Source organism: Astatotilapia calliptera, chromosome 13 (genome assembly GCF_900246225.1).
Source record: "Astatotilapia calliptera chromosome 13, fAstCal1.2, whole genome shotgun sequence".
In the NCBI taxonomy this organism is placed as follows: domain Eukaryota; kingdom Metazoa; phylum Chordata; class Actinopteri; order Cichliformes; family Cichlidae; genus Astatotilapia; species Astatotilapia calliptera.
This window is the reverse complement of record NC_039314.1, coordinates 27,709,582-27,728,752: the sequence shown is the minus strand read 5'-3', so window position 1 is coordinate 27,728,752 and position 19,171 is coordinate 27,709,582. Positions and strand designations below refer to the sequence as shown.

The 19,171-nt window shown below is 40.0% G+C and overlaps 1 protein-coding gene across 2 annotated transcripts in view; it reads right to left on the bottom strand.

Annotated features, from left to right (window-relative positions):
* Window positions 1-19,171, bottom strand: part of nrg3a (neuregulin 3a) — a 344,868-nt gene that overhangs the window by 59,417 nt on the left and 266,280 nt on the right. Inside the window, exons 3-4 of one of the 2 annotated variants that reach the window (XM_026189294.1) lie at window positions 12,089-12,162; window positions 9,110-9,112 (exon numbers count right to left, since the gene is read on the bottom strand). In XM_026189294.1, the coding sequence (XP_026045079.1) occupies window positions 9,110-9,112; window positions 12,089-12,162 (77 nt within the window). The remainder of the gene's footprint in view (window positions 1-9,109; window positions 9,113-12,088; window positions 12,163-19,171) is intronic. The other variant, XM_026189295.1, reaches the window with a different exon arrangement.

The following is a 19,171-nucleotide window of genomic DNA, read 5'->3' as shown; positions in this document are numbered from 1 at the left end:
CACACACACACACACACACACACAGCTACTTGTCTTAATATTAATAGTAAGTGAATTAAACAGGTACTTTTCTGCCATTATCACACTCATACACACTGTATATGGGGAATTCTATCATTATTACAAATTAGGTAATTATTTTGTTTAAAAACACAAAATAAACAAAAATACTCCCAGAGGTCCTTTGTATAAGCAGCTTATCATATATGTATTGTCAAGTGACCTCTCCTGGCTCTGTCAGTCATTTCAACTCACACTCTAGGAACAACCCCCTTAGGTAGCTCTAGTAATTATGGCAAACTATGACAAAGCGCGCCCTCTAATTTACTTAGAGTACTTAATTTTACCAAAACAATGAACTCGATCCCCTTCTTAAAACGAATCGAACCTTTACTGCAGCACTGTCACATCCTGAATGTCTTGCATATTTTTGAGCAATGATTTTTGAAAGTTGCATTAGTCCTTTTGGCGGTATCGTTGAGAACGTAGTATTACCTTTTTGGTTATTAGGATAGAAGACTCGATGGCATAAACATAGCTGGTTATTAATGATATTTTTGGAGTCTCATATCTTCTAGTTTCTATAGCAGAGGAGCCAGAAATATAGCCTGTAGGCGAGATATGGCCTGCCAAAGCATCCAGTCCACACCACTGGATTGCTTTGCAAAAAGAGAAAAAGAGAAAATTGCAGAGGGTTGATGGATAGTCTTTGGATTAAATTTTGCAGTATAATGGATTTGCATTTACAGAATGCTTTTCTAGTCTTATTTGCCAGTTTTCATCAGGAAGAACTGTTTTCAAATTCATTAAGAATGGATCACGCCATGAATTTGGTTCTCCAAATAAATTATTTCATCTGAGGCAGAGATCTGAATCATTGTCAGACAGACATCAGACATTACCCGTGTGCTGCCACAGGATACCAAAGGTATAAACCAAGAAACCATCACATAGAGTTTCTCTAGTTTTTATGACCGTCGTGTTTCTTAGTGATGACAGCAGACTCACTGAGAGCAGAAAATCTGCTTTTCTATGAGTGGCTTATTAAATGTGTAAATATGTTGTGATATGTGTCGACTACAGAATGTCCCTCCACTTTTTTTACTGCTTGCCATCCCTGTCCATGACAATAGACTGGCGGAAGATAAATTGGGCTCAGCAATCAGTATCCATTAAGCTTCACTGCAGTAGTCGATTTTGCATTTGCCACAGAGTTCACCCACAAAGGGAGGAATATAAAGTTAGAGGACAATAAAGCTTCATGTGTTTTCTGCCCATTTAAAAGGAGATGAATGCAGAATGCTTTCTGTCATTGTAAGCAGAGGGAAATAAAAAGAGAGATTCAGCGATTACTGTTGATTCTAATGTTAGATACCGAGCGTAACGCATGCGATTAACTGATCAGGCCATCACTCATGTGCAAATCGATACTTTCAGACTTTACCTCTCTTCTAAATTAATTCCCCGTTAATTGTGTCTAATGATATGGCCCAGTAATGTGAGCTCTACTATATTATTCATTCATTACCTTCACCAGCCGCAGCCCACAGGAACAGCAGCCATGTTAATCCTGTTCTGTGACATTTCTGTGGTTCTTGAAAGCAGTTTAACAGGCGGTGTGTTCTAATGTGCTGTGCTTTGTGGTGAACCAGGTGGAGACTGAGAAATGGATGAGATTCAAGTGAGCCAGGATTGGCCCGAGTGGTCAATGAGGCACACCTGCAGCTAATTAACCCCTGTCTATATTCGTGTGTTTCATTAGGAGCTGACAGGCGAAGGCTATTAGCAGCGAACTGCCAACGCCCTGCTGAGGACCTGGACCCAAGCAGCCATGCTATAAATGACACTCCCACTTTGGGCTCTGAAAAAAGAAACTTCACGTGTGTGCAGGTGAACTCCTCCACAAAATATCAGCACTGAATCTACCTGCCTCGAAATAATCTGCTGGATATTTTCAATGAGAAAGTGAAATGGATAAACACATTTCGGCTATGTCCTGCATCACCTTGTCTCCCTGCAAGGAGGTTATTTTGTCATGCAGCAAGCAACACCGTCAGACAGTTTGCAAAACTTGGCAAGCTTGTGTAGAGGACAGAGCTCTGCTGAGAATTTACAGCCACCATCTAAATATACTTTACCCATACTGTCTTCTCATTTTTCCAAGTGCTCAGTGGCAGAGAAGTGCAACTTGGATAGTGCAGTCGAATCATGAGGAATGCAATCTTTGATGAGTAAAGGATCGTTTGTAAGATAACTCACAAATGTTGCATAATTTCTGTGATTAAGGACCACGATTTTCTACCATGCACGACCAGCCTTTGGTTGCTGCAGTGCTTGGCAAAGTTGCTTGTGCCCTTGCAGCTAAAAGAACAAACCAAGCCTTCAGTGCTGGAACCAGAGTATAGAAATTAATGAGGTCCAGAATTTTCATCTTGATGTGTCACCTTTAATTTTTTTATTTTTCTGACTTAAGTTCAAAAACTGGACAAGGCTTTTATTTCACAGTTTCCCCCCCTTCCCTCTGGGGCAGTGTGATAGTGTCTTGGTTAGTCCTGTGAGGGGCCGTTCTGTGTGGTCGCTCTGTGTCTGTGCTTCCTCCCACAGTCTAAAGACATGCATACGGTTAGGTTAATTGGTGATTTTTAATTGGCTGTAGGTGTGAATGTAAGCATGAATAGTTTGTCTCCATGTTAGCCCTGCAACAGATTGGCAACCTGTCCAGGGGCTACCCTCTCTCTTCCCCATAACAGCTGGGCTCCAGCCCCCTTGTGACCCTAAAAAGAAAAAAAAAGGCTCTGCTCCTACTGAGCCTCAGATTTCCTCCTCATGCCTAAACCAACCAATTATCATTCCTCAGGCACTGAGGCATTGTACAGCAAGTCATAACTTTGTAGAATTCCCGTTGAACCTTTTCAAAGAAAAGACCACCTAGAGGATCACTGGATTCATGCCTGACCTATTCTGAAAAAAAAAAAGGTAGAAAATTGCTAAGGTCCATACTTCATAGCTGATCACAGGCATGTGCTGGAGCTACACAGACTCATTCTGTTTGACTGAATGCTATCTTACTCTGGTGCCATGCGAATAGACAGACATCAAGATAAAAGACAAAATGAGATCAAAGCATTGCCACCCTCAAAGCATGGCGATGCCCGACTCTCACCTGGTCTAAAAGCTGGAGTTAGGTACCAGTTCAGCCATATTACTGATTTATAGAAACCTTTTAATTTGGCAAAATGAAGAAATTTGGATTCTGTGCTATCAGAAGTATTGTCTGTGAAGGTTCTCAGTCATCCAGGTCATCGTAGTCAAAGGAGCTTGCAAAGAAAAGCATCTGGACTTCTTTAAGTTGCTTGAAGACGTTTCACCTCTCATCCGAGAAGCTTCTTCAGTTCTAAGGTCAAATGGCGGAGAGTCCCAGATTTAAACCCAGTGGGAGTTTCCCCCCAAAGAGGGACAGAAGGACCCCCCTGATGATCCTCTAATCACCTGAACCAAGGTGTGAAAACAGGTGTGGGTCACAATCAGCCAGGGTTTCTGGTGGGCTCATAGTGAAACCTGGCCCTACACTATCATGTGATTTCCTGAGGTCCGATGGCCCAGGATGTGATTGGGCGTTAAGGCGTCTGGGGAGGGAACTCAAAACTGGATTATGGATGGCAGATATCTTTGAACAGAGGCTGTGGTTTACGACACCAACTGTCTGCCATCTATAATCCAGTTTTGAGTTCCCTCCCCAGACGCCTTAACCAGCTTTAGGGGCGATCGTGGCTCAAGAGTTGGGAGTTCGCCTTGTAATCGGAAGGTTGCCGGTTTGAGCCCCAGCTTGGACAGTCTCGGTCGTTGTGTCCTTGGGCAAGACACTTCACCTGTTGCCTACTGGTGGTGTTCAGAGGGCCCGGTGGCGCCAGTGTCCGGCAGCCTCGCCTCAGTCAGTGAGCCCCAGGGTGGCTGTGGCTACAATGTACAGTGTGTGAATGTGTGGATGACTGGTTTTGTAAAGCGCTTTGGGGTCCTTAGGGACTAGTAAAGCGCTATACAAATACAGGTCATTTACCAGGCCTTAACGCACATCCTGGGCCATCTGACCTCAGGAAATCGCATGATAAGGTGGGGTCAGGTTTCATAATGAGCTCACCCGAAACCCTGGCTGATTGGGACCCGCACCCATTTTCACACCTTGGCTCAGGTGATTAGAGGATCATCAGGGGGTCCTTTTGTCCCTCTTTGGGGGGGAAACTCCCACTGGGTTTAAATCTGGGACTCTCCGCCATTTGACCTTAGAACTGAAGAAGCTTCTTGAATGAGAGGTGAAACGTCTTCAAGCAACTTAAAGAAGTCCAGACACTTTTCTTTAAGAAGTATTCTGAGACCAGAAGAAAAACTGTCGGATTGATGCTAAAGTGTAATGTGATTATATGATAGTCTGTCATAATTGCAACTTTTGAACACAGAGTACAGATTGGGCTCTGATGACATGACACTATGACGTGCGAGTCTCACTAGACTGCATGCCTCAGACTCGTGCTGCTGCCACCTGCTTTCATCTGCTTTTTAGGTGAGGCACAGTTCATTTTGGACGTGCTCAAAATCCCACAAGGACACCTCAGATTCTACAATAAGCTATTTCAGTTTCCAGTGCGTCTTTCCTTAAACGATAAACATTATTTGCTATATTCTGTTGTTCACTTTTTTTCTCTGTTCTTACGATCTCCTTTTTCTCTGCAGTGCACAGTAAGTTCGCATCTGTTGTGCTGCTTCCAGCAGGGCCTAGGTCTCTGATGAGAGCGAGGGTGAAGCTGTGGAGCCCTGCTGAGGAGCAACACCACTGCCGCCTGTTCCCTCTTTATGTTTGAGTCATGATATGGTGAACTCCTGCAGACTGGTGACTCATTTAATCAGGAAAAATGCAGGTGGAACTAATTATAATAATGACAACATGTCGGTGTGACAGGAAGCTATTCCAGAGAGCCAACACCGTGTGTGGAACTGTGGGCCGCAGTCAACAAAGCCACTTTTTACATATGAAGAATATTTCACTTTCTATAGCTACAGGAGACGTACAGCATTTGTCAGTTAACATGTTATAACATTTACTACATAAAATGACACTTACATTAGTAACCAACAAACGTAGCTCAGCTTTATATTTACTCTGGTGCTGGTTTGGACCCATGGAAGTGGACCTTCTTTTTTTAATTTGAGTGTAATTGCTGCCTGATTATTGAAGGATAACAACAGAAGCTCATAGATTATTGCGCTATTTGTAATCCCATGCAGCTTCTTGCATGTATGCACGAACAAACACACAGTGAGAGGGGGAGATGCTGAAAATTACAAATGTGCAAGATGGATTCTTTTCATCTGGTTTCAAAGACACCTGCTGTCAAAAAGAGGATTCTTTTGTTGTCTTTAATGGGTAGTCTAGATGTGAATGTGGCCATTTTCTTCACTCCAGACAAATGCCAATTAAAAGTAGTCTGTGCCTCAGAAGTAGAGATCCATACAAAGCAAGCGATATCTTTTTAAAAAATATTTTCAGGTAAAATATATCACATCCTTGAGCCAAGATTCAAAGGCTTTTAATCTGCTTCTCTATACAACTTTCCTAACTTTCTCATCTTAAGCGCTAGACTCGATCAGACCCCCTCAGACTTTGGTATTGTGAAGCTGTCAGTCATGCAGACTTGACATTTCTTTGTCCATATTGTGGTAGGATATGGATTTACCTTCCCACAATGAGTCAGTGTAATAAGGAGGGCTGATACCAGAGCTATTGCTGGTATCAGTACTCGTTTCCTCCTTGTCTTTCATATGGTGTAAATTCAACAGGGTGCCTCGTGAGACTCCACTTTGCACTTTCTGAAACTGTGTGACAATGCCAGGAAGGGGACTCAAGCATGCAGAAACATGAATGCAAAAATGTAAGGCACAGTTCACCCTTTAAAAACACAAACCTTCACTTAAAGAAATGTGCCAGCTTCACTTGAGAAGAGTAAACCAAGGATGTGGTAGAAGCGTTGTATGCGCTAACTGTTCTGCTTTCTTAGACATTTACTGCTCTATGTTTTTCGAGCTAGTCATCTATACTGCCTGTTCTATAATGTAACACCTACAAAGAACGACTTTAATCATCTAGAGCTGGAGCAACATTGCATCTTATTGCAATGACCATATCTGAACAGGCAATATTAAAATCACCTACAGGTGACAGATCATTCAGGACTGATTTCAGCCCAGTGGAAACACACATTGCTTTCCTTTCAGAGCTAGCATTTTTAGTTTCTTTTAATGATATTGATCTGAGAAGACCCATATTAGAAAAGAAGCCTTCTTCCTGAATCCCAGTGGGAGCAGAAGATGACAAATTACTTTGCGATTGCCTGTATATAAATATGTGTCTGGTCTTATTTTAACTGAACACAGAAGTTTGTGTTTTCGTGTCTAACTTCTAGGAAAACCAAATGACCATTGCTTCTGAAACATTCACTGGGGGCTATGGAGCCTTAGATTGAAATACCATTCATGCGTAGTTCTTTTATAAAATACTGCATATGTACATTTGATGAGCGATTTTCAGTTTGTGGTCTCTTTTTGTTCGCAGATATTTCCACGGCGGTGAACAAACACCATTCATCACAAGCTCAGCAGATCGTTATTGTAGCCACAATTATACAAGGTGACTCATATTTTTGTTGCCTCAACAGTTGGTCAGTGATAAAAGCTGGAAGCTTAAAGAAATCACACGTTTTATGTTTCCTTTATATCTTACGGATTGAAACATGCAGTATGATGTGAAATACAGGGTTGTATTCTTTTGGAAATTGGACTTGCATGATTACTGCACTGTTATTGTCTGTGGCGCGCACAAACCTGCAAAGCATGAAATCAGATCTCATAAAGATAGTGTGAAGTAAATTTGTTCTCTGGTTTAACTCAGTAAATCTTTCTCACTGCGTCTGTGGGGTGTGATATGATGCATGTGCTATAGATGAAAATATGCTGATTCTGAGTCTCCCTTACAACGCTGTAAAACTACAGCGTCTTGGCTCCCGGGCCTTCAGTTCAGAAGCTTTCGATATGTTTTTCAATGTGGCCAGAACAATAATTGAAAGGCCATGTAGATCATGGAAGCAGTAAAGAAGGAGATTAATGTAAGGAAGCCAGAAGAGATTAAAACTATTTAAAGAAAATATGGTCTGGGTCTCATCTGTGGTTGTTCCTGAATACTGTAAAAGTTCTTCAGGATACGTAGTGCCAAACTGCAACCTTCCAGTTTGAACAACAAAAGCTTTGTTGACAATGAAGAGAGTTTGAACTCAATTTCTTGAGCAATGAAAAGATTTGACATACTGCATGTAAGGATGGCAACAAAAAGCCTTTGTTGCTCTTTGACAGATTCGGGAGAAACCTAAATAAATCTCTGATCTCAAAGACATCCTGTCAAACAAGTTGGGTGACAAGCACAGTGTTAAGCCATGCCAGCATTTAGAGAACTAAATGTGCATCAGTGAGTCACGTATAAGCTGTGCTCAGCCTCCGTATAGTTTGGAAGTTTTGCCTTTATTCTTTTAGACTTGGCTAAGTTGGGCTCCTCATTACACCACATATTTTTTTAAACCCTGTATTTTCCAAGTTCTCCCACATATTTTAAGAAATCGTGACTGCCAGGTGCTATCATTTCTCTGCCAGAGAAAATATTAAAGCATCTCACATCCCTTTGTGACCTTGTCCTGTACCCACCTGGGAATGGGTGTGCACAACATCCACATTCCTTATTTTGAAATGGTTATACTGTTGCCATTTATTTCATACGACACTGAAAGGCTGACTTTTTTCAGCTTGTAGTATTTTTACACCAGGACAGAGCCAAACGAGCAAAATTCTCTGTCAGCCCACTCCCCATTCCCACTGACTTACAGACAATATTCTAGATAATTGTTTCCTGTTTGCCCATCTCTAGACTGAAACAATGAAATTCCAAGGAATAAAATATTATTCCAGCATATTTTGCGTCTTTTGATAATTTGAAAAGAGTTTACATTATAATTCTCTGGGTTTGCATTTTGAGCTGCATGTGGCTGCTTTTAAGTGGTTACCCACAGTTTTAAATGGTTTAGCTTGAAGCTGTTATATAAAAATTTAACTTAGAAGAAATGAGAATGTGCTGCATTTCTACGTTTTATCTAACAGCAAAAGTAATATTTCTACTTTTGACTACTGAGCAAAATAAATCAATCTGGCAGCTCTTACTCTCAAAGCTTCCCCAGTGTTTTGATGTATCGTCGCTTAAATTATAATAATAATTAACTTAATCATATCGACATATTAATAAAGATGTTGTACATGATCTTTTACCTCCTTCCTCTCCAGGTTATCTATTAAATGTAACCCTGGCTGATGCCATTTCTTATATTCCATTTGATTACGCATCCATTATTCAATACTTTATAATACAACTTATGATTGTGCCCGTTTCCTTCAGAAGACAAAATTTCTTCCTCATTGGCTGCCTTGTGATTTTGCTTGTATAGTCACTGGAGTCACGGCACTCCTTTCATCCTTGGAGACCCTGAGACAGTGCGATAGCCCTCCTCACAAGACGTGCACTTTCATCCGGCCTCTCTCCTCCTCGTTCGTGCCCGTCCTTCATTTCCACCGAGACCCCAGCTTGCCAGAGGTCCTTGGCAGCGTTTGTCTGCCCTGCTGGTGAACCTTTTTAGCTGGCGCAATTCAAACCTCAGTCCATCTGAGGCCCTGCCACTTAGTGTTAGGAGATGAGTTGGACAGAAAACTGTAGGCAGGGGAGAAGGGATAAGGTCTGATGCTTGGACAAGATGCGTGGTGAGCAAAAGATGGCACGGAGGAGGTTAGCAAGAGACAGATGGGGGCGAGAGGGCTGTCTGGAGGGAAATTTGGAAGAGGGAACAGGGATGTCAACACTGAGGCAAGCTCGAGCACGAGACACAGAGGTAACCTGAGAAATTAGGATTTGATTAACTACAAGCAAAGGAGTCAAGGAGAGTGATGCTGTGACAAGATTATCTAAGGGTTGAGGAAAGAAGAAAGGCCACAATCTGCCACTCTTCTTTTCCAACTTTGCACTTACCAACTTTTCGAGGAGAACGTAGTTGAATAAAACAGGGAAAAGAAAGAAAAAAGATGGTGTTACTGAAAAAAGAAATCCATTGCCTAGACAACATTGTAGAGAACAGAAAACAGAGATGTGTCAAAAATGGGTCCGCTGGCTGAAAAAGAAATAGAAACCGTTGAGAATGACCTGAAAGCAGGACAATCTTTTTTTTTCTCCTTTAGAAAAGGAATTGAGGACAGGCACAGAATTGGAGAAAGTAGCAAAAATAGATGAAAAAGATCAGAAGTGAATGATGGAGTAGTGCAGGTTAAAGCAAACAGAAAGGTGTGGGGGAGGTGGGAGTTTTTATTTTATTTATTTATTTTTATTTTTTGTGTGTGTTTGTCTTTGCCAGAATAATTTAGAAACATTTTTTTTAAAAGGACCCTGTTTTCCTTTTTCATAGTGCTGGATTAATTTAATTTGAGGTCTCTCAATGCACAATAATGGCTTGGTAATGCTTAGACAATTTGTATGGAAATTCACCTCGAAGAATCCTGGCTATTATCACAGAGAGAAATAGTAGGTGAGATAAGAAAACCAATTTGAAGCTATGGTTACCGTGTGGTTCTTTGTTAGGTAAAAGTTCGGTTTTTCTCACCTAAATGCTAATTCCTTCACCCCTGGAGGACATTATGTCCTACAAGTATTTTTTCTAAAGAACAAAAAGGGCATGCAGTTTTTTCTCTGAAAGTACAAAAAAGATTCACGAATCACTCTTATGCACAGTTTTACTCATGGACAGGTGCAAGTCTGACATCTGACCTCAACCTGCTTGAACATGCATGTCACTGGCAAGAGAGAGAAAGAAAAAAAAACCCAAAACAGAAATAAACCTGAACATCCAATCCCCAATTAATTAACTGACTGAATTCGTTTCACAGCTTAGTAATATTATTTCTAGCAAAACTTCTGGTGAGTTTCGGAGCACTTGTTAACTTCCATCTATTATATGGAGATAAATTACAAGTATTTTTTGTATATTCGTCTCCCGTTGTGTAGTTAATAGACCTTTTAGCATGTACTATTAATAATACTAATAGTGCATGCTAAAAAGTAATATGAATATTGTAAATAATATTAATTTTAAACGTGTACCAAATTCTCCGAGACTTTTCTGGAAGCTTTTATTAAATTTACAGGTAGTGTACAGATCAAAGGGGTAATTATCAAAATACCATCAAATAAGTTTGTTCTCTTATTACAAGTACCTGCTGCAGTATCCCCCCCCCCCTCCTCCTCTTTGTTTCAGAGAACAATGGTGCTATGAACATCATGTCTAATGTGCCTTCAGTTGGATCAACAAAGCAGAATGACAATCAGGAGCTGTTTTTCTCTGACATTTGACAAATTGCTTAGCTAAGTGATGGGGGTGGTAACATTTCTTAGCTACCAATACATTCAGGTCAGTAGGTTGGTGTACAAACAAAGCGATGGGTGTCACTTCAGTGAACACTGCTGTTGTTCTAACAAGGACAATTACCCTAATACTCATTTGGAATTAAAAACCTCATTACAGAGACTTAATTAATGATCTGGAAAGTAAAGGATATTAACAAATAGCGAGCAATAATGCTGCATTCGCCACATCTAATCAACATGTCTCATTCTCCTTTGCAATCAAGTATAACACTTCATATTCCTAACAGGGAATTTAGATTTTAATAACACTGCAGTGAGTCTCCTTTGTTGGACATTGGGTCATTGGATGTCTATGGGGTAAAAATTCCAAGGCGTATCTCTGTCCATTTATGGTAAATAGTGCTATTACAGCATGGTGCTTGTTAGTAAAAAAGTCACAGATAAGCTATTGTACTGCCACAACGTTAGTGCCCGCGTGACAAGGTTGCATATTTTTTGGAATGAGCTGAGGAGACCTGGGAAATTAATATGGAATAGATAGTGAGGAGTAAGGACATAAGTTAGGGCAATTTTTGTTCTTCCCTCAACTGTGTGACATTGAGAGCACCGTGTGTTTGGGAGATAAAGAAATGAGAGAAGTGACATTAGTCTGACTCAGAGAGGATATTTGAGAAGGCACTGAAGAGAGGAGAAAATGAAAAGGTAATAGGAGGACAGATTATGAGTTTGTGTAAAGAAAGTGCAGCGAACATTAGAAGGAAGGACAGCCAAGGCTGGAATGCTGAATATTCTATAAATTATTGCTACCTAAACATAAAAAGAAGGAACACTGTTGAACTACTGGTGATTGTTGTCAAGAATGTGGAATATGTTGATATCTGGCTTTCATCTATCTTTCTCAGCGTCTTCACCTGTCTAAAATCAAAAAATTAGAAAACATTGTCTGAATCTGACGAGGAATCATATTGTATCATATTTCTAAGCCCACAGCCCTGCTGGAATTCAAAGCAGGAGGTCAAACTCACCTGGAAACAAAGTAATCAGTGCAAGTAGAATAATAGCTGCTAAGATTAAAAGAAATCTACTTTATACAATGCATGTGCATTTCAGGGTACAAACTAAATGTAATATCCAGATATATTTTCGCTCAAGGGGAAAAGCCCTTCCATGATTGCTTTGCTGCTGCCATGATTAATAACACCTCTGAAGGAATATGATATATGCTTGTATGACAAGTTTTAAATGTAAACTGTCAAACACACTGAAAAGATTCCTATTTTTACTCTGTATGAACCATACTGACACAGTATGTCTGGTTTGCATAGCAGACCAAGGAGCGGCAGCAAGGACATGCTCAGTAACTCTCAATATATGCTAGTGAATATTTCATTTTTCCTTTTGGGTTTTTGATGTAGATCAATAGTCTGAAAAATAGATCTTATGGACCCAGACCCTTTCAGAATGAGCTTTCTTTCTCTCGTGTTCACTTCTTTATTATACGTTTGAGTTTATGGACTTATTGTATCATAGATCTAGACACACTGTATCCACTGGAGGTTAAAAAAAAGAAAAGAAAAACAAAGTGCGTCTTACTTGGGTCCGACAGGATGGAGTCAGTCTTGGGCAGAAACTGGTCACAGCGGATTCCTTGGTATCCTTCTCGACACCTGATGGAAACAGGAACATAATTATTAGTCAAGTAATCAAAAACTCTAGCTGGGAAACGACGCAAATGACCTTTATACATTCAATTAATTTAAGAGGGCCTATTATGTTTTTGCTTATTTTTATATGTAGTCGACACATGTAAAAGTAATCCCAGTGGCTTTTCCTGTAGATATCACTGATATGGTTAATTTAGTGACAACCTATAAGAGGAGAGAGTTGTCTTTAAAGTTTGGTGGAAAGGAGCTGAAATGGTTCGTTTCAGACATACATGAACACAGTGGAAACACCACTGTTCAGTATAACACACACACACACACACACACACACACACACACACACACACACACACACACACACACACAATAAAGACTGATTTTAAACCGTGAATCATGGATAGCTACTCTCACTGAGTCACAAAACAAAAGAGTTAGAAATGAACATAACATCTCCCCTCATGTCGCAGGTTCGGTCACTATTTTTCTTGGTGATGTGAGCTTTTCTTGTTGCTCTAGTTTCTTCATCAGCCACATTGTGCAAGTCATCTCATTCAAAACTTTAGCATCACTATGTCTTGATGCATGCTCAAACATCCAGGTGAGGAAATCCCAAAAACTTAATTACGTTCATCTGGATGTAACATTTTCAATGAGAGAAAAGTTTCAGTGGGAAACCAAACAACCTCTGGGTAAGTGGTTGGCACAACACAGAGGAGCTAACTCATCAGGCCAGGACTCTGCAGTCTATTCACACCTACAGGCCAGTGGACACTCTTTCAATGATGAGGATGTAACATCCTGGACAGGGAGGAACGCTGGTTTGAGCGCGGAGTCAAGGAGGCCATTTACGTGAAAAGGGAAAGACCATCTCTGAATCGAGGAGGGGCCTAAGGGTAACCATCATACAATTCTGTGACTGCAGCCATTCCCCAACTCTCTGTGAATGGTACTCATGGTCTTTGATTGGTGGTTGTTGACCAATGGTCATGACAATTAGCATATCAAGATGAAGATAATCAAGAAACTGATCTCATAGCTCATTGTTAGTCAGTGGTGCTAGTTTCAGTCATTGTGCAAAGGTACTGTTTAAAAGGTTGGGGAAACCTGCAGTCACCTGAGACTAAAGAAGCCACTTGGACGATGATGAAATATTTCTCCAACTGAAAACGCTACGTCCAGATGAACAGAAGTATCTACTATGTTCCTTCATCTGGGACTAAAAATAATTCTGCATGCTCATTTTTGTTTTTTAGATCTTTTCTACAGTTCTCTTCTTACTTAAAATGATGTAAACATAAGAGCTACAAAGAGAGTACAGCCTCCTCATCAAAGGAAGCAAACTGACAAGAAGAAATTATTGGTGGGGTGATCTTTAGGGGCAGAACTCTCTACTAGCAAAAATGTGTCCTAGGCAAAATCACAATGGGTGCTGCAGAAGAAAAGGTGGATCCAGCGTGCATTGACCTTTTTCACAGCTAATGACTTTCAGTTTCCTTGTTTGGTCAGAGGAACATCATTAGATGCACCATGCAATGAATAAAATGCAGAATTTCTCCTACAAAGGCAAAGTGCAAGAGCATTGTTGAAATGCATATGAACTTTCCAATGACATTGAATCTGCAGTGATATTTTTCTCCTTGCGTGTGCTAAATTAACTGAAGACACATTCCATGGTTTCTGGATAGCCCTCAGACTTTTAAAGAAATTTAAACTGTTGAATATGATTGGCACATTAGTGAGAGTACCAGTCTGGCAATGATCATTAAGCAGCTAATGAATTCTGAAATGTGCTTGGGCTGCCCTTCAGAAAGTATCCCAAGAAAAGACAGGATGTATTTTTAATTAATTTTAGCTCAATAACCATCTCCTTATCAACACATGGAAGTGTAGCGTTGTCTTACAGAACAGATAGAAAGCACAGAGACTTCAATGAGGGCGTGAGGCCTAACTGGGTGTCGCACTTGGCTGGAATATCAATTTTGCCTCTGGCCAAATGTACTCTGCTTCCTTCTTGCAGAAAATACACATCTCATCCATGCAAAACATTAACTAAGAAACAGACATAGTGATGCTGCTTTAAATTTGACCACACTATTACTTAAAAATTGATAAATCTTCTAATAATTCTTTTTCATTATGCCTTAATTTTCATCTCTACTCCACCTGTATCCCTATGTCTCACCAGATTACCCTTGCAGCTTTGTTTCACAGAATCAATCTGCATCCGGTCTGACAAGCTGACAGCAGAGCAAAAATACTGATGCCTGCAAGTGAAATCTGAGAGAACATCTTTGTCCAACCAGACAAAACACTGGAGCTCTGCATAGACATCAAGCTTACAAGAACTGGAATGTGGCATATTAAAGATTTTTGCTTGGAGCAGAATGACGATAGCAAGCCTGTTTTGTGATTTTCAGTTCTTTAATCAATTAGAGTGGGGTGATTCGCCTGCGCATGCTGCTGGTACATATGTCTTTACTTTTGGAAATAAGTAAAGACATAGCAGTGTTGTGGCAATGAATGCAAACTTTGAATGAAACTCGTATGTATATACAAAAAAAATGCTTAAATCTTGAACTGGTTTGAAAATGGAGTTAAAGTACTTTGGGTGGAGCTGTGACTCACTGATACACAGCTCGCTCATGCAGGTTTTGAGTGTATTGTCAAGTGACACTCTGAAAACTAAAAAAATGCTTGATTTTTGGAGGAGCTTCTCACAGCTGTAAGGCATTAGAAGAAATTGGTGGTGGTGAGATCCTGACACTTTTTATCAATCACTTGACATACTGTCAATCTGCCTTTTTCAGGTTCACAGTCGGAAAAAGCACAGGTGTAATGAGAAGTTTCTAAGCACACTGCAGGCTTCACAGCAGACACTGTGTGAAGTCTATACTTATAAACATTCAGCAGCTTTATCAGAACTACTGGTACTGCCGCGAGGGGAATGTGGACCGGCATGTGATGATTATGTGCAGGCCCTAACAATCCGAGTGATTTTATTCAACCATGGATTAAAAAAAAATGATAGAATTCTGTGAAGACTGCCAAACATGGCATGCTTATATGCTCTATAATGGATCGACACTTTTTTTTTTATACGAATTGCTCAAAGTAATGCAAAATATGCCAAAGTAAGTGGTGTGGTCTAGTAACAGATGCTCAACTGCCATCTAGTCCAGCAGGGGGGTTGGAAGGCTTGGGGGAGGGAGCCAGTGTGAGAAATCTCCACATAACTGTGCTTGCCATTGCTGTCACTGTTAGCACGGTGGCAGCAGTGCTGTTCCTGTCTCGGTTTTAGTGCTGCTGTGTATGCTGAATAGCCCTCACCAATACGTGAAACTCTTTTGTGCATTTTCACAAATACAGTTAGTTTAAACCAGTTCAGCATATCGTGACTATGTTATGAGGAACTGAGCTGAGCAAAATTTACATGAAATCAATATAGGAATGTTGTAATGCTACAGTCAAGTCTAAGGAAAACGCTGGCTGGAGACCACGGTATGATCAAAATGACTGCAATCATGTGCAATTTAATTGGAATTTCATTGCCTCCAAAATGGCTGCTTCCAACGCAGGGACCAGGTCTGCAAGCACACGCACTCTGTTGCTATCTTCAAAGCAACTTTGATGCATCAAGAAAGCAATGAAACAGCAATGAGACAGTCAGTCTGTCTGCAGTTGGATCTGTTTGTGATAAATCAGCAGAAATTGCAAACCCGTGGCTGTGAGTTGCTGTATATATACATGGAAACTCTCATTCATACATTCAGAGTCTAACCAAAACCTCATAGGTTTGAAACAAAAATTCATCCATGCACCTGTTGCAGGACAGTGATTTATCTCCAAAAGGACATACAGGTGCTTGGCAACTTCTCTTTTATATATGAATATAACCTGTTGGTAACTGGTTAAGTCTTGTATCACATAAGGAGACATCACGAGGCCTCAAAGATCCCATTGTTTGTCAAGGCAACAGTTTTGCCACCTCTCCTCCAAGTTTGTTGTTCTCAGCTTTTAGCATCTCAGTGTGTGATGCCAAATATGTTCTGTGTGGGAGCGGGAGAACAAAACAAACACAAACAAATACAGTTGCTTTGTTTTAAAGATGAGATCTAAATCAGGCTTCAAAAGTTTGACGAAATTCATTTTAAATGATAAACGTTTCCACAACTTTATATAACGTTGCCGGGGCAGATGTAGGTGAGCGTGATTTCACTGGCTGTTCTTTATACTACTGCTTTGTCAAAGTGGCTGGCAGATATGCCAAGGTGTACCTTGGCAAATCCCTGATGCACTGGGTAATGGCAATGGTAAGAAGGGTCTCATTCACAAATTGTCACATATGGATGATTATTCAGGACCGCTTTAAGCACACATGTGTCACTGGTTAAGTGTCAAATAGTTAAAGACATGACCTTTTCCTAAACCTAATCAAGTAGTCTGGTGCCTAAAGCTCAACATACAGCCAACAGCTTATTAACTGTGAAACAGCAACTTGCAAGAAAATGCCGTTATTTGATGCCCAAGGAGAAAACCAAGTTAGCATATGAAACTCCGGCTAGACGAAGCCTAACTCAAATCAAACATTTCAGTAAAAGTATATCATGTCAACAGGTCACTTACACCACAGATGGACATTTTCTCTTTACCAAACATCCCTCCATGGTGCTAAGCCGACTAAACTTCGACGAGAGGCAACCTTTGTCAACCCAACTGATGTGAAGAAAGATAATTAAAAGAAAGGAGGCTTAACATGGTGACAGTGCCCGTGTTTCATGCTCATTAGGTGGAACAGGGGAAGCAAGAGTGAATGCTAGCCACTGTTAAAACATACTTAAAAAGGCAAGAGAGAAGACAATACGCACAATTGTGCACAGTTGAACAGACAAAGCATCCCGGTTAAATGGCCAGGAGCACCATAAACAGCTGCAATATCCTTCTGTATCATGTTTAGGACTGTGCAGTTTATGAAGTTCTTGTATCCCTCAAACTCTGTTTTTTGTTTGCCTATGCCGTTTGCTGCTGAGATCAAAACACTTCAAAGTGTTGCCTTATGAAGCTCAGAGGAGTGAATATGAGAATGGATGAGAGACTGTGGGAGGGTATTGAAGAGTTCCATGCCTTCTAATTAACACCACAGTCATTAATTAAAAGAAAACAGGAAGCAAGTACATGCATGCATGTGTGTAAGCACATGTGTTTCTCTCTGAAGTGTACAAAGCAACACAAAGCCTGGGATAAATATAAATATGCCGCCCAGAGGATGATGAATTTCTGTAAAGGGAAGTGTGAAAACACATGAACTGGTGACTAAAGACATGGATCCAGTGTGAGAAAAGCAGTTTAGAAGTTAAGTATTTGTGGAAAACTTTAACAGAAGAATAGAAGTGTTATTACAGCATACCTGGTATTATTTTCTCTGGGTGTGATGGTCCTGATGAGAACACCAGAAACTACCAGGAAGCTGTGAGTACTTTGGCAGGTATTATGTTTGACTGTTTGGATGTCTGTGGAAATACTTTGTCAGTGCTATAACAAAGTAACCATGCATGATACTGTCATAACACTTTAGTGGTGTGCACCAGAAATCACAGGTAGAGTTGTGTTTCAGCATGGCTTTAGTCTGACCCTATAATACTGATTGAAAGGAAAGGAATTAGGGGCAAGCAGCTGAGTTCGTCAATGATTATGTCCAAGAACTCTTTTGGCATGATCCAGTCCACAGTGACTAAAAGAAATGCATGAAAAACCCTCTTCTATTGTATTTAGATACCAAAGATGCACCATGATTTTATTTTTAAAAGACAAATGATCCAAACAAATGTCTAACTTTCCTTGGCAAGTCATTTAGACCATTTAGTCTAAATTAGGATTAGTTTGAATAATTAACTTTAGGAATTGTTACTGTGGAAATCAAAGAAGGTACAAAATTTGATTAATCAAATCCTAAATCAATTCCAATGTGTCTGCTGGGCTTTAACCCTTTAAGACCTACCATAGAGCCAAGTCCGCCAGAGCTTATATTATATTTTTTACATGCTGTAGTGCCATTTGTGGGAGCATTTCAAGTTGCTATATATCAATACAACCATTATAGCCCCAATTTTAATAATACATATGCATTAAGTGCATAGTAATTACATAAATTGCAAAAAAAGTGCAATAAACTACAAAAAAATGGAAAATCTTTTTTGTTTTTTTTAACATATATTTGAGGCTTATCCCTCAAAACTGTAAATACAAAAAAGTTGCACAAAATAGTTTCCCACCACAGGGAATTTATTTTGAGTGTTTTCATAGTTTTATTTTTGAAATACACCAATTTTTATATACTGCAGGAAAAACAAAAATAAATATTATAGTGCAAATTTGCAAAAAAGCAGCATGTGCATCAAAATAAACTATTTCCAGCAGTGCAATTTGAGTTTTAAGCATCCCAGGAACGATACAGAAAGTCATAAAGTCAAACATAACTTTTAAAAACACCAGTATATGCTCATGAGGCCCTGATGGTAAAAAACTACATTTCTGCAAAAAAGACGTCACTTCCGACCGGCTTTAAAGGGTTAATAGCAACTCTCAGCTTGTTTAATCGGGTAACCAAATACAAATCACAGTCTTCACTTTAAAGTGGGCATGAGATTATTACTTTTCTACTTTAATGACATTACATATCACTCGTTGTATGCGTTGCTATTCATTCCTCTCTTGCTTGATGGGACAGAAGATTGAAATGAAAATATGGCTTTGTTTGGTATGAAGGGAAGTCTCTTCTCTCATTTTTCCAGACTAGTTGTTTGAAATGCATCTAGGGCAGTGTGTCTCAAGCAGGCACAGTGTGAAACTGTGTGTATTATATTTCTTGTTGTGTATGTGTATCTATGGACATGTTCTACCAAAGGCTGTCTTGGAAGTTTTTGCCAGCATACCTATCCATACAGTTTTTTTTTGTATGTATTAGGTATATGGAGGACAGTGTCATAGGAACTCTAGCATGACAAATGTTCTTTTG